This window comes from Mesoplodon densirostris, chromosome 19 (assembly GCF_025265405.1).
Source record: "Mesoplodon densirostris isolate mMesDen1 chromosome 19, mMesDen1 primary haplotype, whole genome shotgun sequence".
NCBI classification, from domain to species: Eukaryota; Metazoa; Chordata; class Mammalia; order Artiodactyla; family Ziphiidae; genus Mesoplodon; species Mesoplodon densirostris.
Window position 1 is genome coordinate 37,398,650 of NC_082679.1, and position 26,887 is coordinate 37,425,536.

Consider the following 26,887-nt stretch of genomic DNA (forward strand, 5'->3'; position numbering starts at 1 on the left):
TAAGTGCCCAGGGTCCCGGCAGGAGTTGGTGTGGTAGAGGTGGGGTGAGACCCAGGTCTGTCTGCAGACAAAGCCTCTGCTCTGTGCCTCCCCTTCCTCTCCCCATCTCAGACACCATCCCCCAGGGGGCAGGAGGGCCGTGGGGGTTGACTGTGGCAGGTGTGGCTTGGTTCCTGGAAGGAAGAGGTCAACCTCACACCTAACGCCCTGAATGAAGGTCCACTGCCTCCTAGGCCCGGGAGGTCTGCTGGCACACAGCTGCTGGGGTGGGCTGGCCCCTGACCTCCCGACAGAGGAGAGTAACCGCAGGCAGAGCCCAAAGTGGGCCTGGAACAAGGAAACAGGCCTTGTACTCGTCCCATCACCGCCTCCCTCGGATCCTGCTTCCCCATCTGAAATGCTGGGCACAGGCTGATGGTCTCTGCAGCCCCTCCACAGAGCTTATGCTCAGACTCTGCAGGCCAGGCAGCCCCAAGCCCAGCCCCGCACCCTCTGCCCCCGAGGGCTGAGGGGGGAGAGATTGGAGAGAGTAGGGGGCAAGAGGCACCTTGTGGGGCCTCCATGCCCATCACTGTGCTCCCCAGGTTCAAGGGAGGCCTAGAGGCCCGTGTGCCCAGTGAGGCTCGTGCAGCCCTGCGGAGGTAGAGACAGAACTTCAACGCCCTCTGTCTCAGTGGGAACGGGCAGGGGCTGGGCCGTGGGCTGGCCAGCGGTCCTGGAGTCCAGCCCTCCCAGGGCGGGCGGGCAGGGGGCCAAGAAGCGGCCTTAAACAGGCCACTCCTCCTGTTCTACCTGACACCTGGAAACCACACATGGAGGCAGGTAGGGGCAGGACAGCAGCTCCCAGGCCTCAGTGCCTGGAAGCTGCCCCAGGTGGCGCCACAACCCTCCAGCAGGGCCTGTTCTGAGGTGCTCAGACCCCTGGACTTGAGCTGTGTTCTGTGCTTGGGGACAGCCTTACTCCTCCCAGGCCTCGGTTTCCCCAAGTGCACCCGGAGAGGGTGGGTAAGCTGATCTCCAAACCCTCTCCAGCTCTGAGATGGCATGGGTCCTGGGGTTGCACACATGTCGCTTGGGTTCAACCACCTTACTCCCCACCCCTCTCACAAGGTGGCCTCCAAGGGGCCACCTAGGTGATTCCCCCTCCTCTTCCTCCTCCTCAGAAATCACCCAGGGACAGGACTCCCCTCCTTTGTCCACTTAAATCTTCCCTGTTCCTCAGAGACCCACTCCAGGACCCCTCTTCCAGGAAGCCTCCCCGCTCACCCCAGCCCCCAGCCCCCGAACTTGGTGCAAGAGAGGTACACAGACAGGCCCCTTCTCGTATCTAACTGCCTGTCCCAACTCGAACGCTCCCCGAGGCAGGGCGACATCTGGGTGCTCCAGACGAGGCGAGGCCGAGAGGCAGGCTTTGCCCATCTCTTGGCACCCTCGCCAGGGCTCGGGAGCCTCCCTGGGCCTCACCTGAAGTGGAGGTTCTTGAATGTGAAGTGGGTTTCTACGATGCCGGTGGTTTTGACCCTGGTTCGGAGGATGTCCTGCTCGGTGGGCTGGTAGTCGGCAGCCCCGATCCGATCCAGGCTGTCCAGGTAGCTGGGGATGGCAACACACAGGGGACCATAGACCAGGTGCTGGGCACCGCCTTCCCCGAGAGCCAGTCCTGACCGGGGCTGTGGAATGATGGCACCACCCCGTCCAGGGCCAGGTGTGTTGGGGGGCGGCTGAGAAAGAGAAGCTCATGTCCCGGCCACACGCGCTCAGAGCCTCTGGCTCAGACTGAGGGCTACGCGCACGGTTTCAGGCACACTCAGACAAGGCCGAATCTTTAAATGAGACTAACATGTTTATAATAGTGTTTGTCATTTCTTCATCTTACAATAATAATGGGCAACAGTTAGGTTCTAGTCTTTATATGCATCATCATGTTTCATCTTTAATTTCCTGAGTTAGATGTACTATTTCACAGATTAGAAAACTTAGGTTTCCTAATGAAGGTGGGTGCCTCGCCCAGCTGTGAGCCAGGGATTGGGATTCCAACTCTTAACAGTTCCCTATGGTGCTTCCCAGAGGCCCTCTGAACCTCTGCCTGCCTCTTCCATGCTCCTTAGGGTTTATCAAGGGGGCCATCGCATCGTCCCATATGGTGCTCCTGGAAGGGAGGCTCAGAGGTCACACAGCCAGGCAGGGGCGGGGCCTTGCTGGGACCCAGGTCTTTGGCCTCAGAGCCCCTCCCACACCACCACTTGCTCTGTAGACAGACCAGGCCTTTGCACTTTGCCCACCCAGGCCACTCACTGGGAAGGGCTTTAGGGGTCGGTATCGGTTAGGTTTGAACCCCAAGCCAGGTTGGGATCCAGGAAACCAGGAAGGAGGGAGCTTGGTCAGGCTGGCAGGAAGATTCAAGGACCCACAGGGCCAGCCGGGCTACCCCTGTGCAGGGAGAGCCCCACACACAGCCCACGGGAAGCAGCCCTGAGGCCCTGAGGCATGGCATTATATGGGGTCGCAGGCTGCGCGTGGAGGGCCTGTGCTTTATCAGCACCTGTCCTGGGACCCACCGCGGGGCTGGCTCCCCAGCTTGTGGATGTCCACAGGGCTGGGAAGGGTAGACGCCTTCACCAAGGAGGGTGTCCCTTGGTAAACCAATAACCCAGGCTGCCTCAAATCCTTGTGAGAGTTCTCCCTAAGGAAATAAAGCCAACGGTGTGTTCCCAGGCTCAGGGAAGGCAAGCTTGAAGCCACACTCTTAGAAAGAGGACACTGCTAGGACTCGAGCGCGGGTCTGCCTGACTCTAAAGCCCGTGCTCTTAAACTGGCCTGCAGGCCTCCTCTCCCCTGTGGAAGGAGAGAGGTAGGGGCAGCAGAGCAGACCTGAAAGCTCTGGCTGCTGCAGAGCCTCCTCTCCAGGCCTGTGGGTGTCTGGGCAGTCTCTGATCTCAGTCTGGAGGGCCCCTCCCCACCCTTCCCAATCCTCCCAAACCCTCTGTGCATGCCCCTCCCCACACTCCCACTGCCTCTGCTTAGAAGCTGTGTTGGTTTCAAATCGAGCCTCCTCCTGTCGTCTCCAGCTGGAGACCAGGGCTGGGAGCCTCTGGTCTTGGCCCCCATCCCAGCTGGGGAACCCTCCTTTAGACAGACAACCTGGCCCTCTGTCTCTCGGTGCTGGCTGAGCCTCATGCAGGGAGGCGTCCATGGGGGTGGGGGCTAGGGTGAGCACAGTGGGCTGTGCACCTGCTGTATGTACTGTCTGCCGACTGTCCTGGGTGCTGGGGCGGGGCATAGGCCCCGGAGCCTGTGTTCGTGCGTGTGTGTGTGTGTGTGTGTGTGTGTGAGGTAAATAACAGATGAGTAAGCTGTACAACATGTCAGGAGGTGGTAAGTGTCAGGAGGAAAGAATCAAGCTATCAGTAAGTGGGGAGGCTGGCTGGGGGCGGCTATTTGATATCAGGTGGCTGGGGAAGGCTTGTCAAGCGGGATGACATTCGAATGGAGACTGAGGAGGTGAGGGGATGAGCCTCTCATGCCCCAGCAGCAGGACCAGGGGGAACAGAGGCCACGACCTCAGGGGAGGAGGAGCCCAGGCTGCAGGCGCTGGACGGGAGGTGGTGGGGAGGCTGAACACGGGGCAGGCGCAGGTAGCGGCGAGACTGGAGGGGTGATGGAGGTGAGGGGGACACAGCACGTAGGCCCCTGAGGTCACTGTAAAGACTTGGAATTTCACTCTGGAAGGCTCTGACCAGAAGAGCATTGGAATGATGGCTCTGCGGCTTAAGGAGAGCAGATGGGGAGGGGGCAGGGAGACCCGAGAGGAGGGAAGGAGAGGATGCTTTGCCAGCCAGCGCTGACCTTTAGTGGGGACCTCAGTCTGGGAAAAAATAATCCTACCAAACCACAGAACTACGTTTTACAGCCCCTGCTGGGATGTGCTCAGGTTTCTGGGTTTCTAGGACCTGTCTCAGAGCCATCATTCAGAAGGGAAAGGGGAGGGCCAGCCGTGTTCACCCACCCCCGGTGCATGACACAGAGAGACCTGGGCGCCCTGTCTCCCCGAGAGCCCTGGAGCCTCACCGGTAACATGAGAGGACGGGCCAGCTCCCCAGGGCTGGAAGGGGACATGTGGTGACTGAGGCTCTGGGCCAGACACTCACACAGTCTAGGACGTGAGTGGTGCCCCCCGGAGTGTGCCAGGCGACAGCCCTATTAGGCCTCTCCTTTCTGTCACAACAAATCTACGTTGAACTGTTTGACATTTCGGGCCTCAGCTCTTGTCAGAAGACGAGATTTAGCAGCTGAAACTACAACAGCAAAGCAACCCTGGACCAGAAAGTGTTTAAGGTCCTTCCGAACCTGACTGCCTGTAGGTCCCGACCTTGCTCTCCTGGGAGCCCCCTCCCAGAGAAGACAGAGAGAGGAGGGCGGGTCTCCTCAGCTTAGCTGGGGGGAGTTGACAAGTACTGACTCAAGTCGTTCATTTCAAGTTATAAAGGTAACCACCAGAAGAACTAAAAATAATCCTGTAAAACTAGCAAAAAACTGGTGGTGGAAGTGGGGAACAGCAAAGGAAGGAAGGAAGGTCTGACTCCCTCAGCTTTCACAGCTGGAGGTCATTAAATACTATTTATAGTTGGAGGGTCAGGTTTTTCTGGACATCACTGGGACAAGTAAATGGAGATAGTTAACAGTGGGAGGGGAACAGGCCCGGGAGGAGGATTCACTAACAATTTTATACCTTTCTGTATTGTTTTAAAATATTTTTGCCATGGGTTCATATTATAATTAGTTAAGTGGTAACAATTTAAGTGGGGGTCACGATTTGATGCCCTGAGGAGCCCCTGAGGGTGGTGGGGGGATGGGAAGGGCCTGGACTTGGGCAGAGCAGTGGGCACGGAGGGGGAGAGGAAGGGGGGGACTCTCTCCAGGCCTGAATGGCTGTGCGTTGAGGGGGAGATCTGGGTTGAGGTCTGTGACTTGAGTGTACAGAGAGAGGTGTGGACTTGAACCTTTGGGCTCGTACCCTTGGTCCACCAAGGTGTCCTGGGGGCTCATCAGTGGCTGGGGCCTGGGTCGTTACCACCTGGGACTCATGGGACCCAGGCACCTGCCCTGTGGACAATCTAGGTGTGCAGAGATGGGAAGACAAGTCCCTGGTTTGTTAGCTGTTGTCACAGCCAATGGCAATGTCCCAGAATCCATTAGTGAGCACTGTTTTCTCAGCGTTAGCCTCCACTACATCAGCACCATGGAGACAAGCGTTTCTTAATCTTGGTGATACTGACATTTTGGGTCAGGTAATTCTTTGCTATGGAGGACTGTACAATGTGTCTGTAGGAAGTCAGCAGCATCCCTGGCCTCTACCCCACTAGACGTCTGTAGCACCACCCTAGTCAGGACCATCGAAAATGCCTCCAAACATTGCCAATGTCTCCTGGGGGCAAAGTGGCCCCAGATGAGAAGCGCTGGTGAGGAAGCTGAGCAGATCAGTGTCGGAGCACACGCATCCTAAGACAGTGGGGTTTAAGCCCAGAGGCTCCCACTGAAAACCTGGACACGAGACTGTAAAAGTGGGTGCGTTTCCTGAAAGCTCGAGTGCAGTGCCAATGTCTTCAAAACAGAAGGCGTGTCCCTGACCACCACAGACCATTCCCAGAGGCCTGGAGCCCCCGATCTAGGGGCCAAGGGCGTGTAAACTTCCAGACGCCTGGAGTGACAAGGCTGCAGCGGGCAGTCCTGTGATCCCCCGTCACTCCCTCTGCCTTCCCCTCTCCTACCCCTCCAGCCCTCTCTGGCTTTCAGCTGCTTCACCCCTTCTCCTCGCCCGCCCCACCTGGCCCCTCTCTCTCCTCTGTCCTTTTCTTCCCCTTATTAGTTATAACACAGTATTAAAGTGTATGTTTGATTATTTACTTTACTTATCTGATGGGTTACATATTCCTTATTTTTAATTTTAAAGATAAAGGAAGGCAAAAGGTATTATTTTCTCAAAAAGAAGACAAAAGGGCACCATGTAAGTTATTTTCTGTCTATGTTGCCCTTGATTTGTACTTATGGGGTCAAGGGTTCTCCAGGGGGCAAAAATGCTGCTACACTGACAATCTTCCTTCTGGAGGGCCAGGCCCCCTCCAGAGCAAGCAGGCTCCCTGGGCCTCTGGGAGCCCTGTTATCGGCTTGTGCCCCCCACCTCCCTGGCCTCCTTCTCATCCCGGGGGCAGGAGGAGAAGCCCCTTCTCCTTCCTTCCTGACACCCGAGGCAGAACACCTCACAGTGGTTCCCACCTCAGCAAGGACGCCTCCTTGCCCCACTGGCCCCAGCCCCTTCCACGCCCACACTGCTGCCCCGCTCTCGGCCTCCCGCCTGCCTGGGACACTCACTATTTGGCAGAGTCGTTGAGCTGATACTCCCGGGACCTGTTGAAGCACTCCTGGATCCCTGAGTCGCCCCAGAGTCGCATCATGGCGGAGAGCAGCTCTGGAGAGAAGGGCTCCGTGTCTTCCATTCGACTCACCACATCACACACCATCTTGGCATCAGCCTGTGAGGAGACATGGACGGCGGCTTTGAGGCCTCGGTGGGGACAGAAGCCCCGGTCGGGCACCTGCTAGGGCACCGGGACAAGGGCTCAGCCCTAGGCCTGGTCAGGGAGAGGGGAAGCAACAGAGGGTCCTTTACTCAAGGGCACGGTAATCATTACTAGATGGTTGCTCCATCTCGAGCCCTTTCAACCCTGCCGCCCTCCAAGTGAGCCAGAGACCCAGGCTCCCCAGCCCGCCGCATGCGGCTCAGGAAGCGAGCGGAGGTGCTGGAAACCTGCAGGTGTCCTTCGCAGTGGGAGAGACACGAAGGAGACAAGGTCAACGTCTGGAAGACTTGTAGCCAACAAAACATTTTGTACCAAGGTACGTGGAGACAAAGCCTTCTGTGGAGACTTCCGGGATCAAGCTGTCCAGCTAAGTAGCTACTTATGTCTCAGAGCCTGTCTACTGCAGAAGGTCAATGGGAAAATGCTGGCACTGTGTCCGCTTCTGCCTGCCTGCCCTGGGAAGGAAGCCACAACTGGCCTGGAGGCCAGCAGGCCATGCCCATGATGTTGGCCCGGATCTAGCTCCCTAGGGACACAGGCCTGCCTGCTGCAGCCTTGTCACTCCAGGCATCTGGAAGTTTACATGCCCTTGGCCCCTAGATCGGGGGCTCCAGGGTCCCAAAGACCTCAGCCCTCGGACTCCCAAAGTCACCCTCAGCTGACAGGAAGGGCTGCCCACCAGGAGAGCGTGGGTCCCTGTCCATCTGGGAGATGAGTTTCTTCAGCACCGGAGCCTCCCCTGGGGGCAGCCACCTGCAAAGCTGGCCCTGGGACCCAGGCGTTGGGTGCCTTAGGCAGGCGGTGACTCAGGGATGCAGGGGTGGGTGAGCAGGGTTGGTGCCTCCACCTGGGGCTAAAAACAGGCCTGTGAGTCAGGGCCTATGTGCTGATGCTGCTCCTGTGTGCCTGCGTGACCTCGGGAAATCTCAGCCTGCTTGCCCACCTGTGGGATGACTGTGATAAACCTGGCCAGTTTCCCAGACTTCCTCCTGTGGACCCCTCCTTCAAGGTTCCTGCCTGATCTGTGAGAAGGGAGTTGGGACCTGAGGGGTGGGTAGGGCAAGACTTCCTGCTGGGGGAGAGACACCCTCCCACCTAGAGCCGTACTATGCCTCGGCCAGGCCACTCAAGGGTGTGGTTTAGAAACCATGGGCCTCCACAAAGCCACTTCATGCTCTTCTGTGTGTGGTCTGGAATCTTGGGAATCCCACTCCAGTGGGATGCAGTGCATGGTTTGGGAAAGGCTGGCCTGGCGCTGTCCTCCCAGCTCCATCTCGTCACCGAGGTGTGGCGGAGGTGGGGGTGGGGCAAGGTCCTGCGCTGGCGACACCTGTCTGTCTGCCCTTCTGTTTCTCTCCCATCTTCCCCAGCTCAGTGCACGCCACAACCATCGGCCCAACTGCTCAGACTCAAAGACTAGGAGTCATCCTTGATTTTGCCACCTCCCTCCCAATGTCCACTTCTCCCCATCTCTTCCTGCACAGCCCTGAGTCTGAGCCACCACCGTCTTTCCCTGGCTGCCCGAGCCCCCTCCCAGGGGTTCCTTGCCTACCTCTTGCTTCTCTTCAGTCTGTCTGCCACACAACAGCCAGCAGGAGACCGTAGAGAAAGAACCCACAACTTTTTTTTTTAACTGGGCACACTGATATCCGACTTAAAGACTACATTTCCGGGCTTCCCTGGTGGCGCAGTGGTTGAGTCCACCTGCCGATGCAGGGGACATGGGTTCGTGCCCCAGTCCGGGAAGATCTCAGGTCCCGCGGAGCGGCTGGGCCCATGAGCCATGGCCGCTGAGCCTGCGCGTTCAGAGCCTGTGCTCTGCAACGGGAGAGGCCACAACAGTGAGAGGCCCGCGTACCGCAAAAAAAAAAAAAAAAAAAAAGACTACATTTCCTAATTTTGCTTGTGGCAAAGATGTGACCATGTGACCTGTCCTACCCATGGAGAGGTAAGCCAAAGTGTAGTGAGGTCTTTGGAGAAGTCTTTGTAAAGGGAAGATGCACCCTTTTTCTCTCACTTCCTCCTTCCTGAAGCCTGTGATGGCTGAACTCTAGCAGCCAACTTGGATCATGAAGACAAGGTCTACACCCTAGGGACAGTGGACGGGTGATCTAAAAACAGTCAGGTCCTTGACGACTTTTTTTTTTTTACATTGAAATTAAACTTATACCTCATTTAAATCACTATTTTCTAGGTCTCGGATATTCAGTCAAACCTAATTGTAATGGACACAATAACTCTCCCTGTTTAAACTCTTTCAATAGCTTCCCATTATCCCTAAATTCCAAACTCCTTACCTTGGCCTCCAAAGGCCCCTGCCTACTTCTCGGTCCTAACCTCCTCCCACCTTTCCCCTTTCTTGGGCCTCCAAGCACACCGCCTTTCCTTCTGTTCCCCAGGTAGCCAGGGTCACCTCACCTCAGGGTGCTCCACCGTCCAGAACATCCTTCCCCCGGCTCTTCCCCATCTCAAGTGTCACTGCCTCAGGGAAGCCCTCCTCCACGCCCCAGGCAGAGTCTGCCCCTACGCACACCAACCACTCCACTGTCACAGCTAGTGCTGTATGTGCCTGTTCCTCAGGGCAGGGATAATCTCCTGGTTTTTCACGGCACCCCCACCTCACAACACTCTGTACATAGTTGTTGGTGCTCAGCAGCATTTGTGAGATGAATGGGTCCTTGGCATTTTACTGTCAGGCACGGCCTCGATTTCTCACTCCACCCTCTCTATCTCCCAACTCCTCTCATCTTGTCCATTTCAACAACACTGTCTCGTTCAACCATGACAGCAGCTCTGCCCGGTAGCCATCCTGTTTAACAGATGGGGAGACTGAGGCTCAGAGGTGAGGTAACTTGCTCAAGGTCACACAGCTAGTAAGTGGGAGAGCCTGGACCCAAGGTTAACCTCTACTGTGCTCCAGCCAACAGCCCTGGACTTGCATCTCAGACACTGGTGTCCAGCCCAGCCCCCTGAGCAAAGGTAGGGGAGATGGATAAGGAGGAAGGTAGGAAGGGTCAGGCGTGGCGGGAGGGAGGGGCCTTGCCAATGTGCCCTGGAGGACAGTGGCAGCTGTCTGGCTGGGCCAGCCCCGTGGGGGTCAAGCTTAACAAGCAATTAATAGAGCCAGAGGAGGGCCTTGTCCCTTTGTCTTCCTGCCTTTGGGGCCCCGGGGGATGGGGCTCACACTGGGCCTGAACTTCCTGTCCAGGTCCCCTTCTGGGCCAGTGGCGGGGTGGGGGGAGGCATTTTCCAGCACCTTGCCCTCTGCTACAGCCCCCATGGCGCTGCCACCTCTTGCTGGTCAGAGCATGCCCAGCTGTCCCGGCAGCATGAGGTGTGACAAAGCAGACGCATGTACCAGAGCAGACCCACTAGGTCTGACCTGTGCAGTGTTACTCAGTGGAGGATGCTGGGGCAGTGACCAGCTTCGAGGTGACAGTGAAGGGCCCGTCCCCTCTGATCTGCTCCATCCTTTTCTGCTGGATGGCTGCCCCCTCCACCTATGTGGCTTCCATTCCCTCCTTTTGGGACACCAGAACCTCTGCTTGCCTGAAGGAAAGCACTCTTTCCCCCGACTCAGTCTAAGTAGTTTGGGTGGGACTTCCTCTGTCCCATGGCTCCAGCATGGACACAGGGTCTGGCCCTGGCCAGTCCATCCTGCTGGCCTTAGTGAACAGTTTGGGGTGGACAAAGAATCCAACTTTGTCAAATGAGACTAACCCTACCAGCTCCAGGACACCTGTATAAACTATTAGGAGAGAGAGACCCTCAAAGGAAGGGCCCCCCTGAATGTGGAGCCATCACTGAGGCAGAGCTGAGAGAGGGAGGTGTGCCGGGTCCCCATAACACGGCAAAACACCTGGGTCCAGCTGTGCCTGCAGCCACACATACCTCTGGCTTTCCAGCTACCTTAATCAATCCTCTTTTTCTTAACCTAGTTAAAGACATGTTTTTGTTTGCTTGGTTTATTTTTGCACACGTACCCCAGAGAGTCCTGACAATACACTGCCTGGTGTGCTGAGGCCAATACCAGGCTTAGCTCCTCCAGGCAGACCCATCCCGTTACTGCGGCCCACACAGTTCCTCTGGCATCGGACTCCCCTCCCCTCTTCCTGTCACGCCCAGGCACACGTCCACGCCCATGTGCTGCACTGTTTCCTGTGGGGGGGGGGCACTAAGATACCCTGTGGGCACTGGCCACGTATTGGACACTAGAGGCCATCTGGTGGGCTTCTGGAGACAGTCCTGCAAGGAGCTGAGGGAGGCTGTTCACGGACACCGTGCCTGGCAGGGCCCTGCACAGTTGGGCTGAGTGGGTGCAGGACATTTGTCACTGTGTGCCGCTGTCACACACCAGCATGCCTGGCCCCCAGCCACTAAGTGCCTGTAGTGCCCCAATTACTGCCACTGCCACAGACACCTCACAAATGTCTAACATGCCCCTGCGGGGCACCGTTTCCACTGAGGGTCAGTTAGGGAGCCATCTGCCAGCCCGGGGCTAGGGAAGTGGGCCCCCCTCTCTCGCACAGCCCCCAGCAGCAGAGAGCAAGGGAGGGGCGCTCCCTGCATGTGAGAGAGAACATGCCCTTCCTCAGACGCATGGGCCTGGGTGGCTTGGGTCTGGCACTTACAAAGTACCCAGTATGCCCACCCCTCCCCGGCCGCCACCCTCTACGGGCTGGGGCTGCCCGTGCTGTCACGTCCAGTTCCCATGCCACCCGCACCCCAAGACTCACTCCTTTTCCGACAGCACCCTTTGGTCACCCCTGCCTTGGGGTTCCAGTCCTGTTCCATGCAGCTTTCTAGGGGCTCAGGCCACAGGCTCAAGGCACCACCCAGAACTGGGGTCCTGGCTTGAGCAGGGCCTTAACGTCTCTGGGCTCAGCATCCTACCCTGAAAAAGGGGGTGACAGTATCATCAATCTCCTCACAGAGCTGTCGTGTGAGCAGACAGAGAGCACCAGCACAGGGAGGCCCTGGGGGCGGCCGTGCTGCCGCCCCACCTCCCCAGCTCCTTGGGGACCAGAAAGAGATGAGGAGGCCAATCTGCCTGCTCTCGGGATGCCTAGGGGTGGGGGCGTGGGAAGGGGTGAAACATTTAAGGACATGCTGGGACCCTGCATTTCTGAATGTGAACCACAGGCAAGATGCCATTCTTTTTTTTTTTTTTTGAGTTTTATTTATTTTTTATACAGCAGGCTCTCATTAGTTATCTATTTTATACATATTAGTGTATACATGTCAATCCCAATCTCTCACCACCACCACCGCCCGGCTTTCCCCCCTGGGTGTCCATACGTTTGCTTCTATTTCTGTGTCTGTGTCTCTATTTCTGCCTTGCAAACCGGTTCATCTGTACCATTTTTCTAGGTTCCACACATATGCGTTAATATACAATATTTGTTTTTCTCTTTCTGACTTACTTCACTCTGTAAGATGTGGATGGACCTACAGACTGTCATACAAGATGCCATTCTTATGGGTTTTGGATCAGGAGGCTCTGGAGAGGTTATGACTCTCAGGGACACCTGCAGGATTCTTCTCACCATACCAATGATTTAAAATCAGCATTAACATTTCTTTTCATCGGAGCCAGTGTAACCTTTCTGGTTAAATGACATCTTAATGGTCACATGTAGATGTCCTGAAGCTGCTCTAGGCAGAGGTGAGATACTTTTGGAAAGCCCCGCAACACTAGAGAACCACATAGAAACCCTAACCATGAGCATCTGGAGAAAGGGGCGGGCAGGGAGAGGAAGCGGCACATGGAGATGGGGGGCATCTCCAGCATTTGGTGGGGTGGGGAGCTCAGCACAGGGTGCCTTCCAGAAGTGGGCTGCCCTGGGCCAACGCTGGGGAGCAGGGTGCCTAGGGTGGTGATGGGGGCGGCTGCCCCCGTGAACTGACAGTACGCAGGGGTCCCTCACTGTGACATGCAGCCCAGGGCCCCCTGCCACGGGGACATGGACTACTGGGGACTGGCCACGAGTGTGCTTGGGAAGCAGCACCTGCGATCCAGGGGCCTGTCAGTGGGGATGCCTGCTGGTGTCCAGGGGTGAGGGGTTCTACTTCCAGAAAGCTATCTCTAGTCAGCCAGCTGGTCCTGAGAGCCGGAACCCATACTATGAGGAGGGGTGTGGGCTCCCATGGCCCAAAGGCCCCTTCCCGCCTGCCCACTCTGGGCCACAGAGAGCCCCTCTGCACCAGTTTCTCTTGCCCAGTGTCTCCTGGTCACCCTTCTCAGAGACGCAGCAGGTGCCAGCCTGTGCTGTGCCACACCAGAGGTGATGGTGGGATGAGTGGTGACCCAGGGAAGCTGGCATTGGCCTGGCTGAGCCACTGGCAATGAACACCACACATCTCTGTGCATACGCCAGGCACTGCAGGGCCTTGCAAGTGCCTCGGTGTATTCATCATCTGAAACTGGGACTGCCAAGTGCATGTTAAACACTTGGGTCTGCAAAACTCTTCCCCTCTCTTCTGAGCAAAGGGGCTTGGAACTGAAGTTTGAGAGAGCCTTTTCACTCTCAAGAGAGGAAACACAAAGGATATGGTGGGGAAGCGAATAGGAATTTTCAGTCAGGTGACGCAGGTTCAAATCCTGGCTCTGCAGCTTTTTTTTAGCTTTGTGACCTTAGACAGACCACTTAACCTCTCTGAGCCTCTGCTCTCTTATTAGTTCCCACCTCACAGGGTTGTTTGTGCAGATGAAAGAGGCTAAATCAACGTGACACAGCTTTGCAACATAAAGAGCCCCGCAAATGCTAGTTATTATAAGCAAAGGTGAGGTCTCTGAGACACAAACAACAACCTGACATAAAATAAGCCCGCTTTGTACAAGATTTCTCAGGTAAGCATGATCATCTTGATAACAATAATCATAGTAATTATAATAATAACCGTTTCCATTTGAAGAGCTGCTTTGGATCTTTCAGAGTTTTCCTCCTTCTCTCATCTTTTAGACCAAGTAAAGTGTGACTGTGTGCATGTACACACACACACACACACAGTCCTCTAGCTGCAGGGAAGTCTCCATTCTGCCCAGCCCTGCTGTGTGCACTGCAGTAGCCCCAGCTACCACCAGGGGGCAGGAGTGCACAGGCCAACAGGAGAAGGAGGACGAGCTGGACAAGCGCAACCCAACAGACCAGGCAGGCCAGGCCCAGTGGGCACAGCTGCCTTTCATGGGCTGCTGACTCTGTTCCTCAAGGGAAAGAGGGAGAGAGACTCCCGATGCTGGAGGCCCAGCCTGAGTACTGCAATGTCAGCAGATGGAGAATGGCAGCGTGCACATTCTGGGCACTTCGTACATGCTACCCAGGGCCCTGCATCTGAGGAAATGCGGCAGTCACATTCTCTCTTGCACGTGCAGAGGAGTGCCCCTCCCTTCCCATCTGCCGCTGGAGGCAGTGGGGGAGAGAGGGGCCCCCTCCCTCACCCCTGCTTCCCTGGCCCTGGGCTGGCACATGGCTCCCTAACTGTGACTCTCAGTGGAAGTGGTGGTCCCCAGGGTATTTTAGACGTCTATGAGGTTGTTGTTGTTAGTGGCAAAACTGGAGGCACTACAGGCACTTAGCAGTTCAGGGCTGGGCAAGCTTGGGGCTCTTTCTTCACTTGGACTTAGGAGTACTTTGCAAGGCCTGTGCCTAGAGCATGCTGTCAGGCACAGGGTCTCTGGGGGGACCAGGGGGACCTCACAGGCCTACCACTTGCCTTAGCGAAGGGAACCTTCCTGGCTCCCCAGAATGATCCTACAACAGAACCAAGGGTTGGGTGCTGTTTCTAATCTTGCCTCCTTTTAGCTGTGCCATCCCTTCTCCAGCCATCCATCCACACATCCCTCCCCCCCATCTAGGGTACCTACCCATCCAACATCAGGCATCCACCCACCCATTACATCATCACCCATCAGCCACCCTTGTTCATCCATCAACCAACTCACTCCCACAACCACCCGCCCATCCCTTCACCTCCCTTCTATCCTTCTACAGCGTCTGCCCATCCCTTCATTCTTCATTCGTGCACCCTTTTCATTCCTTTCACTCCTCTTTGATCTATGTAGCCACCCACCCATTCACTCACTTATCCATAGTACACCCACTACCGAGTGGGGTCCCCGCCTTAGGAACTTTCACATTTGCCAGAAAGAGAAATATTTAGGCATAAGGAGAGACTGTCTGCATCTCCCCAGCCTTGAACACATCACGGAACAACTGCCCCCTTGACGTCCCCTCCCTCTGTCCCATGGTCCCATCTTTGTCAGGAGCCTGGGGCCTTGTAAAAGGAAGACTCTCCTAAGACCTCCAGCTGGGCTCAGAGGATTCCTCAGGGATTGATTTGTCCTAAGCCCTTCTGAAAACTTTCTCTGTTTTGAGCCCAGGCTGCCTCCTGAGGAGGGGGGAAAGACTTGGGTTTTCTAAAGAACCTCATTTTCTGAAGGATCACACCCTTTTCCATCTCAAAACCATTGGGATCTTCCAGTTGTTTAGAAGCAGCTTTTCCTTCTGGCTTGCTATGTATCTTCAAAAACCAGGGGGTTGTGGGGATGACTTTGGCCCGGGTTCCAGCGCTCACTGGTTCTAGCGCTCGACACCTAAAAGTTTCCACTCAGAATCCATCTGCCAGCCCCTGTAATTGGTGTGGGTCCCACCCCTGGCCCTGGCCCAAGTTAAGCAGAAGGAGCCAGTGCTAGACCAGTGAATGTTTGCTTACCACAGGCTGGCTGAGCCCAGGGCTGGGTGCCGGGGATACGGCAGCCAGCAGGCTCTGGAAACTGCCCACCCAAGCCTGCTGTCCAGTGGGGGCGTCAGACACATCAACCAAGCTGTGGAGTCCGAGTCCGGGAAGCCTCCTCCAAGGAGGCAGCCACTAAGTAAGGGCCACAGCTCAAGGAAAAACTGGTGCAGATGGGGGATGCGAGAGGGGTATGACTGGGAGCAGGCAGTCGTGGGTCAGCTGTGCCCACGAGGCAGGCACAGTCCAGAGACTGCTCTTCCCTCACGAGGGAATTAAAGGGGAAGCCGAGGGCCTTGCCAGGAAGCAGTGGATCCTGGAGGGCATCAGACACCCCTCCAGCCATCAGCAGGGCCTTTGGACAATGGTGGGCTCGAGGTCCACACAGCCCATGGACATTAAATGAAGAATAGTACCCAGCCCGCACAGATGGTCCAGGAGCTCTCACACAGACCGAGTGCAGTGCGAACTGTGTACCCGCAACCCAGGGAGAGGGCTGGGGGCAGCCTGGGTCCCACTGTGGGCAGCTCCAAGATAGAGCCTTACCGAGCAGATGCTAACACTCCCTGAGTGTGGGTCTGGGGACATTCTCAGGCCCCCAGCCCTTCTCAGGAGGCATGGCTTTCGGCCTTCTCCCCAGCTGTGCTGTTCTTAGGTGAAGCCGCTGCGTGTGTCTCCTAAAACCACCCTGGCAGGGGTTTCAGGGCCAGAGGTGGGTAAGGAGACTGTCAGATACAGGGTGGGAAATGCTGAGGCCAGTGTAGAAGGGGGTGAGCAGGGCTTGCAGAGGAGGCCAGTGCCCCAGCCAGTGATAGCCAGCCAGAGTGCAGAGGGGTGTCCTAGGTGGGTGACTGGCAGAGATGGGGGGTGCAGAACAGCAGCTCTCCTGGGCCCTCTGGGGCAGTGGTGTGTTTATGTCACCACGGCTTCCGATTGCTTCAGATCCCAAGGATGGAGTGGGGAAGCATGCTTGCCTAAAACCCCAATCAGCAGCCCCTCTGGAACAGCCTTGGGTGGTGCCACTTTCTCTTGTTGCCCTTCTCCCCTTGGTGGGTCCAGACCTACCAGTCTATATCTCCTGGGAGGCTCTCCTAGACGGGGGCGGGGAGGACAGTTGAACCACCAGGCAGGCACTGTTCAGTCCAAAATAAACTTTAAGGTGAAAGGGACAGAAATGTCCAAATCCTCATACTCTGCCTCCTTTCTCCTGAGCTCAATGTCCTGAGATGGGAGAAAAGAACTGAAATTGGATAGGCTAAATTTCTAAGAAACGAACACGGGCAGAATGAAATTACCCACACAGAGCTCAGTCAAAGGGGAAGAAAAGTGATAATGGACAACCTCGTCTCTTCAGAACACTAAGTGGCATCGGTGAATAGTTTAATTAGAGCCGTCTCAGCTGGGAGATATTAGCGACACAATTATGGAAGAGAAAAGATGGAAGCTGAAACAGCATGTACATGATGGGAGGCCGGCAGGTCCCGGAGACGACAGGATTGGCTGATGGTGCCTCTCCTTGGGCTTATTCGCTGACACCCCTTCCCTCCTCGTCTCCTCACTGGAGACGTCAGTTCCCGCACCATCCATTAAAGTGATTGGGGGCTTCCCTGGTGGCGCAGTGGTTGAGAGTCCGCCTGCCGATGCAGGGGACACGGGTTCGTGCCCCGGTCCGGGAAGATCCCACATGCCGCAGAGCGGCTAGGCCCGTGAGTCATGGCCGCTGAGCCTGCACGTCTGGAGCCTGTGCTCCGCAACGGGAGAGGCCACAACAGTGAGAGGCCCGTGTACCGCAAAAAAAAAAGAAAAAAAGTGATGGGATGATGTTTTTGTTTGAAAAGGAGCATGTCACTTGTTTCTTGGACCTCAGGGACACAGTCTGGGGCAGTGTACCAGGTGTCCACGTTCTGCCTGACTGACCCTGCGACCCTGGGCAAGTCTCATCTGTTTTCGGAGTCTCTGTCCTCAAAGGCACAAGGAAGAGGTTGGCTGGATCAGTGATTCTCAAAGGGTGGCCCGCACACCCCTGGGGGTCTCTGAGGGGTCCACAAGATCAAAACTGTTTTCCTAACTCTATAACGATGTTATTGGCTTCTCTGCCTGCACTGATGGTACAAAAGCAACGGGAGACAAAACCGCAGCCCCTTTGCAGGAAGCAGTGGCACCGAACTGTACCAGCTGCCATTCTGTTCTTTGCCACTGTGCATTCACAATAAAACCAATGCCAGTTCTACTTAAGAATGTCCTTGAGGAAATGGTCAAAATTATGAATTAAAAGAATCTCTAGGGACCTCCCTGGTGGCGCAGTGGTTAAGAATCCGCCTGCCGATGTAGGGGACATGGGTTCAAGCCCTGGTCTGGGAAGATCCCACATGCTGCAGAGCAACTAAGCCCATGCGCCACAACTCCTGAGCCTGCGTTCTAGAGTGCACGAGCCACAACTACTGAGCCCTCGTGCCACAACTACTGAGCCCTCGTGCCACAACTACTGAAGCCCACGCGCCTAGAGCCCGTGCTCCGCAACGAGAAGACCGCACACTGCAACGAAGAGTAGCCCCTGCTCACTGCAACTAGAGAAAGCCCACGTGCAGCAATGAAGACCCAACCCCAAAAATAAATAAAAAAATAAATTTATTTTTAAAAAAAAGAATCTCTACCCTGCACGTACGTCTTTTTCATATTCTGTGTGATAAAACATAACACGAAGTGTGCTGCAAATTGCAGATGATGGTTGTCTGGAGGGAAGGCACTTGTAAGACTGCCCTGCCAGCCCAAACGGTCCCTTTTTTTTTTCACATGACACCACTTTTACTTGAAAGAATGCCTGACAGACAAACAATGGCAATTCAGACTTGGTCTTTGGAAGACATTTTCTAAAAAACCAAGTGAGCCTATCACTTCAAGGAAAGCAACTAACAAATTTGTTACCAAAATGAAAACATTCCAACTTTCAAGCGAAAAATCAAAATTCTGGAAATTTGTATTTAACACTATAACTTGACAGCTTCCCAATACCTGAAGACTTTTCTGATAAGATAGATGTTTTTGTTAACAAATGTGAGTTCTTCACATTCTCCACTGAAATACGTCAACGTTTGGAAGATGTGCATAACTCTGAACCAGTATCTTCCAAATGATCAAAATGATATTAAGAATCATGCACAGTTGACCCATTCAAAGTGCAAAGTAGATCAATGGATTTTTTTAAAAAGACTTAACTGAGAGGAAGGTACAGAGGTTTCCCATAACACCCCTGAGCCATGCATGCAGAGCCTCCCCCATTATTGACATCACTCACCAGAATGGTACACTTTTTTATTTGTTTTTTAAACCAAAGATGAACCTACATCGACACATTATAATCACCTAAAGTCTGTAGCTAACCTTTGGGTTCACTCTTGGTGTTGTACATTCCATGGGTTTAGACAACGTATAATGACATGCATCCAGAACTGTGGTATCACACAGAGGATTTTCACTGTCCTGAAAAATCCTCTGCACTCTGCCTATTCATCCCTCCCTCCCCCAGCCCCTGGCAACCACTCATCTTTTTACTGTCTCCACAGCTTTGCCTTTCCCAGAAGATCATATATTTGGAATCATACAGTATGTAGCCTTTTAAGATTGGGTTCTTTCACTTAGTGATATGCATTTAAGGTTCCTCCTTGTCTTTTCATGGCTTGATCACTCATTTTTTTTAATGCCGAATAATATTTCACTGTCTGGGTGTTGCCCAGTTTATTCATCCATTCGCCTACTGAAGGACCTTTTGGTTGCTTCTAAGTTTTGACAATTATGAATAAAGCTGCTATAAACATCTGTGTGCAGGTTTTTTGTGCGGACATAAGTTTTCACATCTTTTGGGTAAATATGAAGGAGCATGATTGCTGGATTGTATGGTAGGAGTGTGTTTAGTTTTGTAAGAAACCACCAAACTCTTCCAAAGTGGCTGTACCATTTGGCATCCCATCAGCAATGCTTGAGAGTTGCTGTTGCTCCACATCCTCACCAGCATCTGGTGTTGTCAGTGTTCCAGGTTTTGGACATTCTCAAAGGTGTGTAGTGGTGTCTCGTTGTTTTAATTTGCATTTCCCTGATGACTTATGATGTGGAGCATCTTTTCATATACTTATTGGCTATCCATATATCTTCTTTGATGAGGTATCTGTTAAGGTTTTCGGCCCATCTTAAAATCAGATTGTTTGCTTTCTTATTGTTGAATTTTAAGTGTTCTTTGTATATTTTGGACAACAGTTCTTTACTGAACCTTTCTTTTGCAAATATTGTGCCCGAGTCCAAGGCTGGTCTTCTTATTCTCTTGAGAGTGTCTTTCACGTAACAGTTTTTAATTTTTATGAAGCCCAGTTTATCAATTCTTTCTTTCATGGACTGTGCCTTTGGTGTTGTATCTAAAGAGTCATGGTCACAACCAAGGCCATCTAGATTGCCTCTAAATTATCTTCTAGGAGTTTTATACGTTCACACTTTACATTAGGTCTATGATCCATTTTGAGTTAACTTTTGTGAAAAGTATAAGGTCTGTGTCCAGATTCACGGTTTTGCATGTGGATGCCCAGTTGTTCCCGTACTGCTTGTTGAAGAGACCAATGAATTTTAATGTAACAGAGTAGGAAATGGTCACTGATATAGTTTCAGATTCTACCCTTTAAGAAACTACTGCTTGGGACTTCCCTGGTGGCGAAGTGGTTAAGAATCCACCTGCCAATGCAGGGGACATAGGTTTGAGCCCTGGTCCGGGAAGATCCCACATGCCACGGAGCAACTAAGCCCGTGCGCCACAACTACTGAGCCCATGTACCACAACTACTGAAGCCCTAGGGCCCGTGCTCCACAACAAGAGAAGCCATCGCAATGAGAAGCCTGTGCACCGCAACGAAGAGTAGCCCCCTCTCACCACAACTAGAGAAAAGCCCATGTGCAGCAACAAAGACCCAACGCAGCCAAAACTAAATAAATAAAATAAATAATAATTAAAAAAGAAGCTACCAACTGTTCAGTTTTAGTGAATTTCAAAGAAGGACTATTTGAAAAGGCTGGTAAAATACTCCCTTTTCCAACCATGTATTTGTGTGATGCCAAATGTGATTCAGATTCTTCGACCCAACAACACATCACAACGAACTAAACACAGATGCACGTGTGAGAAACGCAGCTGTCTTCCATTAAGCCCATTAAAGAGATGTGTAAAAATGTGAGACAACGATATTCTGCTTACTGAAGTTTTAGACAATATATTGATAGTAATTTTCATAAAAATGTTATTTGTATTAATATGTAATGGGTTTATTATAGTTACTTTTAAATGAATAAATACTAAACATTTGTTGTTTTTAATTTCTAATGCAATAAAGATTGATAGCTACAACCTACATAAACAAAATGTTTATTGGGGTCCTCAGTAATTTTTTAAAAATTATAAAGTGTAGTGTAAAGGTGTTCTCAAGCCAAAAAGTTTGAAAATCACTAGACCAGATCACTCTTTCCCAAACATTATCCCTTGAACACCTTCTAACTTCTGCCCAAGTTCTGTTCCACCTGATGCCCATCACATCTTAGACACATCTTTGTACTTATGAACTTCATATCCTTATGGTAAACAGAAACTCTGCATGAAGTGACTTAAATAGAAGACACCCAGCAGAATAACGACAAGGAAAGCCCAACACTAATGTGAAATTCTAGCAGGACCCTGCTCCCTATCTCCCTTTGTTAGCAAGGGGGACCATGCAGACGGAGGCCCCCAGCTGCACACGTTGAGGGCCAGCTGATGAGGTGGAACTGACTCACACCAGACCTTCTCATGGGCTGAGAGGCAGGGCTTTGAGCTACAGACAAGACGTCTCAGGTAGAAAATCAGGAATTATGAGTTTCTGCCAAAGGCTAGTAGTGGTGGAAGACTGCCAGGGTTGGGGTTGAGGAGGTACCTCTAGGGTCAGGGGCCAGGGTAGGCCGAGCCAACCAGCCCAGAGGACCAGCAAGCCTAGGGCTGCGGCCTCCCCGGAACCTCCTGTGAGCCTAGGAGCTGATGACTTAGTCACAAAGACACACAGAGACACACAGAGACACACACACACAGAGACACACGTGCTCAGAACTCTGGTGGTCAAGGAGTTCTAAGAGATAATAGCAGTAGCTTGTATTTAGTGAGAGCTTCCCAAGGGCTTTATTTCATTTAACGTTCACCAGTATTATCGTTTTCCCCCCTTCTATAATTGGAGAAACCACAGCTCAGACGGGTTACGAGACCGGCCCGAGCTCACTCAGCTGGCGGGGGCAGACTGGGATGTGCGCCCCAGCTGCCTGCCTCCAAGGCACATGCTCTGTCAGCACCACGCAGCACTGCTTCCCCTGGTTGCTGGATGACCACCCCATGGCAGCGCCGGGCCCGGAGCCCTGGTCTTTTGACGTCTCCGTGAGGGTAGGGTCTGGGAGAGCTGGCCCGTGCACACTCTCTTGCTGCCATCGCCTGCTCTGCTTGGTCCCACTGCTAAGGGGCTGGAGCTCCCCAGGGGCCCGCTGGTGCCCATCCTGGGGACCAGTGTCAGCATGTTGATGCTGCAGTATTTACAATGAGGCAGGTGGGATGGCGACAGGTGTAAAAAACAAGGGTGACGAACATGCGGGTTAACCAAAACACAGGTGAGGCAGAGTGGCACCCACGGCTGTGCGCCAGCTGGGCCAGGCAGAGGTCCCAGCGGGCTGCCCTGGCAGGCAGGAGGAGGAAGGCACAGTGGGGCCAGGCTGGCGGCCAGCTCCCTGGACTCCCAGCACCTGGCCACAAGAGGAGCGTGGGGCTGGGGGAGGCTTGGGGCTGAGCGAAGCCTCCAGGGGCCTGTCTCTCTGTGTGATGTGATGTTGGCAGGGACGGGGCTGCAGCAGCCTGGGGGCTGCCACCTGAGCAGCTTTCTCTGAGGCCTGGGATCAGGGCACATGGTATCCCCTATCCACTTATCCCCAGCCATTCTCATCTCCCCAACATTGACACTGGGTGATCTTGGGTACCATGGACACGGGGCGGAACAAGTCTGTACAGACCTGGGCGTGGGACGGTGGTCAACTGTCCCACCAGGCAGCGTCCCAGGCCTCAGCTCGGCCCTATGCTGAGGAAGAGCTGCACAGGGCTCACTGAGCGAGAGGGGCAGCCCCGGGACGCCCCCACTCAGGAGCTGGCCTCACTCTCTGAAACAGTGGGGCTACAAAGGGGGCCATATGGTGCCACCTGGGTTCAGGTTCTTTTGTCTCTCTCTCCCCTCTCACCCCTTTCCATGCCCTGCTCCCCCAGCCCTGGCCAGGGTAGAGGACAGTCCACACAGCACCTTCACTGGGGTTAGAAAAAGGAGTTTTTCCTCGGGCCACATGGCTCGGTGAGGGGAAGGTGGGCTGCATTTCAGCCCTCTCATGGCCCCTGGGTTCGGGATTCTCCTGCAGGCTACAACCTGCCACGTAACTGAGCTGCAGTCCGTGGAGTGTGAATGTGCAGTGAGCTGCTCTTGGACCAAGGCTCTTCAGGTGTAAGTGTGCTCCCTGCCCCATGAATGTAGAGGATGACAAAGTCTGTAAGATAGAAGATCCAATGTCGTGAATCACCATGTGGAGGAGAGCCACACACCCACCCAGAGCACCTGCCCAGACTATTAGCTGAGCAAGAAATAACCTGTTGCATTTGAACCATGAAACCCTTGGGGTATATTTTTTGTAGCAGCTAGTGATACCCTGATCGATACAACCTGTTAGTGGTCTTCCTCTTCTGGTTTTTGTTCCCTATGTGACATCTGGCCTCTGTTTAGCCCTAGGTTATGGATTATCTGGGACTGTTCCTCTTCTATTGCTTCAATGAGCAAGATGCTGCCCTCTCCAGAAGACTGTAAGCGGGTGAAGTTTTCTGGAGTATTGAAGAATCTGGGTCCCCCCCTCCGCTCCCGTCTACTCTCCTGGAAAAAGGAGAAAGTTGTGCCCTGAAGCAGTGTTTCTCAAGCCTCAGTCACTTACACACCGACCACTGGCATAATTTTTGTTCCACAGAACAATGCATGGCACATAATAGAAGCTTGATAAATGGTGGTAAATTTTTGTTGTGTTTCTATACCATCTACTATAATTTACTTAATATCTTTCTTTAGACTTTTAGCCACTTAAACTTATTGTACAAGAAAGTAAATTTAGTATCACTAACAAAAATATCTGCAAAAGGATATTTGATATGCTAGTTTTAATTTTTTTCTAAAATGCATTAAAATGAGTTAGTAGCTACTGAGATAAACATCAACATGTTTGTCCATCATGCTAGCTCAAACCTGCCCACTCCCTCAACTGGGAAGCGCCGTGCCACGGTGAGCAGCATAAGACAGGTACACGGCTAGTGCGTCCTCGGGACGCGGAACAGAAGGAGTACACCCAGGAGTTGTGAGGCTGGTTCTGGGCCCTGGGCAGGGAGGCTGGAAACAACCTGCTTCACTTACAGTTCTGCACGGCCCTGACCCTCCTCTCACCATCAGGGCCTCTGCTACAGGTTCTGTGAAGCCTGGAGGACCACCCTGATTTACCGGGCATGTACACTGCTTGCTGGTGGGCAGCATAGGACAGGGGGCAGGTCATGGGCTCCAGCTTTCACCAGCTGCAGACCTCCTATTTCCTTCTCTGTCCTTGCCTCCCTCCATGGTTCTCTGGTTTTGGCTTCCAGAGAGAATGAGCTCACTGTCGGTTCCAGCTCCCAAGGAGCATGTGGCATTCTCATGGGAAAGGAGGGGCATCTATGCCTTCCTTGCCTTGGGTAGGGGGATGGCAACAGTGAGTCTGCCCAACTCGCCCCATCTCCTCACCATCAACAGCCAACTCGAGGGCTCACCTTTGTTAAGAGACAATTGCCCCAAGTTGCCTGGATGCAGATGCAGGAGATCCAGGGGCTCTGGCCTGTTAAGGAGCTTTGTTGTCATGGCGACTTCTGGTCTACTAGCTGCCAACGTCCTCTTGGAAGGGAGCAGGAAGGTAAGTGCCCAACCCCCAGCCCAGCAGGGAGGACAGAAGTAAGGAGGGAGGGACCCGCCCTGCCCACCTGTCCCCAGCAGCCCTGTGGCTGAGCGGGCACTTGCCCTCCAGTGAGGTGGCCGGTCCTCTCGGCCTGCCTGTGGGGAGGCCAGATCAACCTAGTCTTGAGGGCCACTGAATCCAAACCTAGGACTGCCCCCTCTCAGGCCTATTGGACCACCCCCCCAGCCACCAGATGAACTTCAGCCAAACCCTGAAAGGAAAGTCACTGTGCCCTGCATCCCACGTCAGGCTTGACCTGCTGAAAAGGCGGGGATGGAGGTCTGGTCCCACTCCATTTCTGTTGACTCTTCATCCTCGCCCCGCCGCACCCCCATCCACTCCTTCTCTCCTCACCTTCTCTCTGCACTCATGCTCTGGCCTCCCCAAACTAAGTCCCTCCTCTGCCCCTGTTCCCCCTCAAGCCACTGTCCTCCTCTTCCTCTTTTCGTCCTGTTACCTCCGTCCCCACTCCCGCCAGGGGTCTCAGTGCCCCTCTCCATCTCTGGCCTGCCCTCTGCTCACTTGTCTTCTCTCCGGGCTCTGGGCCCCATGGATGCTGCTTCCTGGACAGTGAGTTCCTCTGTCTCCCTTGTGGGCCCCAATCCTCCACCAGACATTTAAGTTCCTCAGTCCTCAAAACCCTTCTTGCTTTCTCAAGCCACCTTCTTGATGGGTGGGATGTCACCAGATCCTCCTCTGTACAGGCTCTCTGGGCAGTGACCCCAGGTTCCCTGGCTCCTCCACTCAACTCAGCACGTTCCCGGTCAGTCCCACCCTCCCCCCAGCCCTGGTTTCCCATCCCACAGTCTCCGTCACCGCCTTCCTTCCCATCTCAGGCTCACGATTTCTGCCGTACCAGCAAACGACCGCTGCTATTTTCTTAATTTTTTTAAAACGACATTAAATAAACTCATTTTAAAAAATCAGCTTATCCAGGACTTCCCTGGTGGCGCAGTAGTTAAGAATCTGCCTGCCAATGCAGGGGGCATGGGTTCGAGCCCTGGTCCAGGTAGATCCCACATGCTGCGGAGCAACTAAGCTCGTGCGCCACAACTACTGAGCCTGCACTCTAGAGCCCATGAGCCTCAACTGCTGAGCCCGCATGCCACAACTACTGAAGTCCACACGCCCTAGGGCCTGCACTCTGCAACAAGAGAAGCCACTGCAATGAGAAGCCCGTGCACCACAATGAAGAGTAGCCCCGTTCGCTGCAACTAGAGAAAGGCCGCACACAGCAGCAGAGAGCCAATGCAGTCAAAAAAAAAAAAAAAAAAAAATCAGCTTATCCTATAAAAGAGATGTAGTACATATATACAATGGAATATTACTCAGCCACAAAAAAGAATGAAATAATGCCATTTGCAGCAATGGATGGACCTAGAGATTATCATACCAAGTGAAGTAAGTCAGACAGAGAAAAACAAATACCATATGATAGATATCACGTATACGTGGAATCTAAAATATGACACAAATGAACTTATTTACAAAACAGAAACAGACTCACAGACATAGAAAACAAACTTATGGTTACCAAAGGGGGATGGTGGGGGAGGGAAATATTAGGAGTTTGGGATGAAAATATCACACTACTATATATAAAATAGATAACCAACAATGACCTACTGTATAGTACATGGAACTATACTCAATATCTTGTTAATAACCTATAATGGAAGAGAATGTAAAAAAAAGAATATATATATATATATATATATATATATATATATATATATATATATACACATGTATAACTGACTCACTCTGCTGTACACCTGAAACTAACACAACATTATAAATCAACTATATTTCAATAAAATTAAAGGGGCTTCCCTGGTGGTGCAGTGGTTGAGAATCCGCCTGCCAATGCAGGGGACACAGGTTCGATCCCTGGTCCAGGAAGATCCCACATGCCACGGAGCAACTATGCCCGTGTGCCACAACTACTGAGCCTGTGCTCTAGAGCCCATGAGCCACAACTACTGAACCCACGCGCCTAGAGCCCATGCTCCACAACGAGAGAAGCCATCACAATGAGAAACCTGCGTACCGCAACAAAGAGTAACCCCCGCTCGCTGCAACTAGAGAAAGCCCACGCACAGCAACGAACACCCAACACAGCCAAAAATAAGTTAAAAAAAAATCATCTTATCCTAAACAATAATATCAGTGAAATCAGAGGTCGGTGTGCTAATTTTTCTAATATACACTAAAATACACAAAACTACTCAAACAGAAGATACTGGTCCGTGTGAACTGCCAGGTCAACTTGTGTGACCCCAGGAGCGCCTGAACCACTCTGGGGACATGCTGCCTTTCCAAAGGCAACTCTGTGTTTCCCATCACACAAACTAGAGACTCCAAGGCCAACTCCATTCTCTTCTGTCCCTGCAGCCAACTGGTTCCCAAGAACTGACATTTGCCCACAGAAGGGTCTGACTCCCCTGCAAGGCCACCCCTGCCTCTCCTGCATGGATGACAGCAGGGGTCCGCCCAGTCTCCCAGCCTCCAGGCTCTCTCCCTTTAAGTAG

The 26,887-nt window shown here is 53.3% G+C and overlaps 1 protein-coding gene across 1 annotated transcript in view; it reads right to left on the reverse strand.

The window, feature by feature from the left end:
- The window catches only part of GNAO1 (G protein subunit alpha o1), a 160,785-nt gene that overhangs the window by 7,182 nt on the left and 126,716 nt on the right, over positions 1-26,887 (reverse strand). Inside the window, exons 4-5 of the mRNA XM_060085129.1 lie at positions 6,370-6,530; positions 1,465-1,593 (exon numbers count right to left, since the gene is read on the reverse strand). Coding sequence (XP_059941112.1) covers positions 1,465-1,593; positions 6,370-6,530 — 290 coding nt within the window. The remainder of the gene's footprint in view (positions 1-1,464; positions 1,594-6,369; positions 6,531-26,887) is intronic.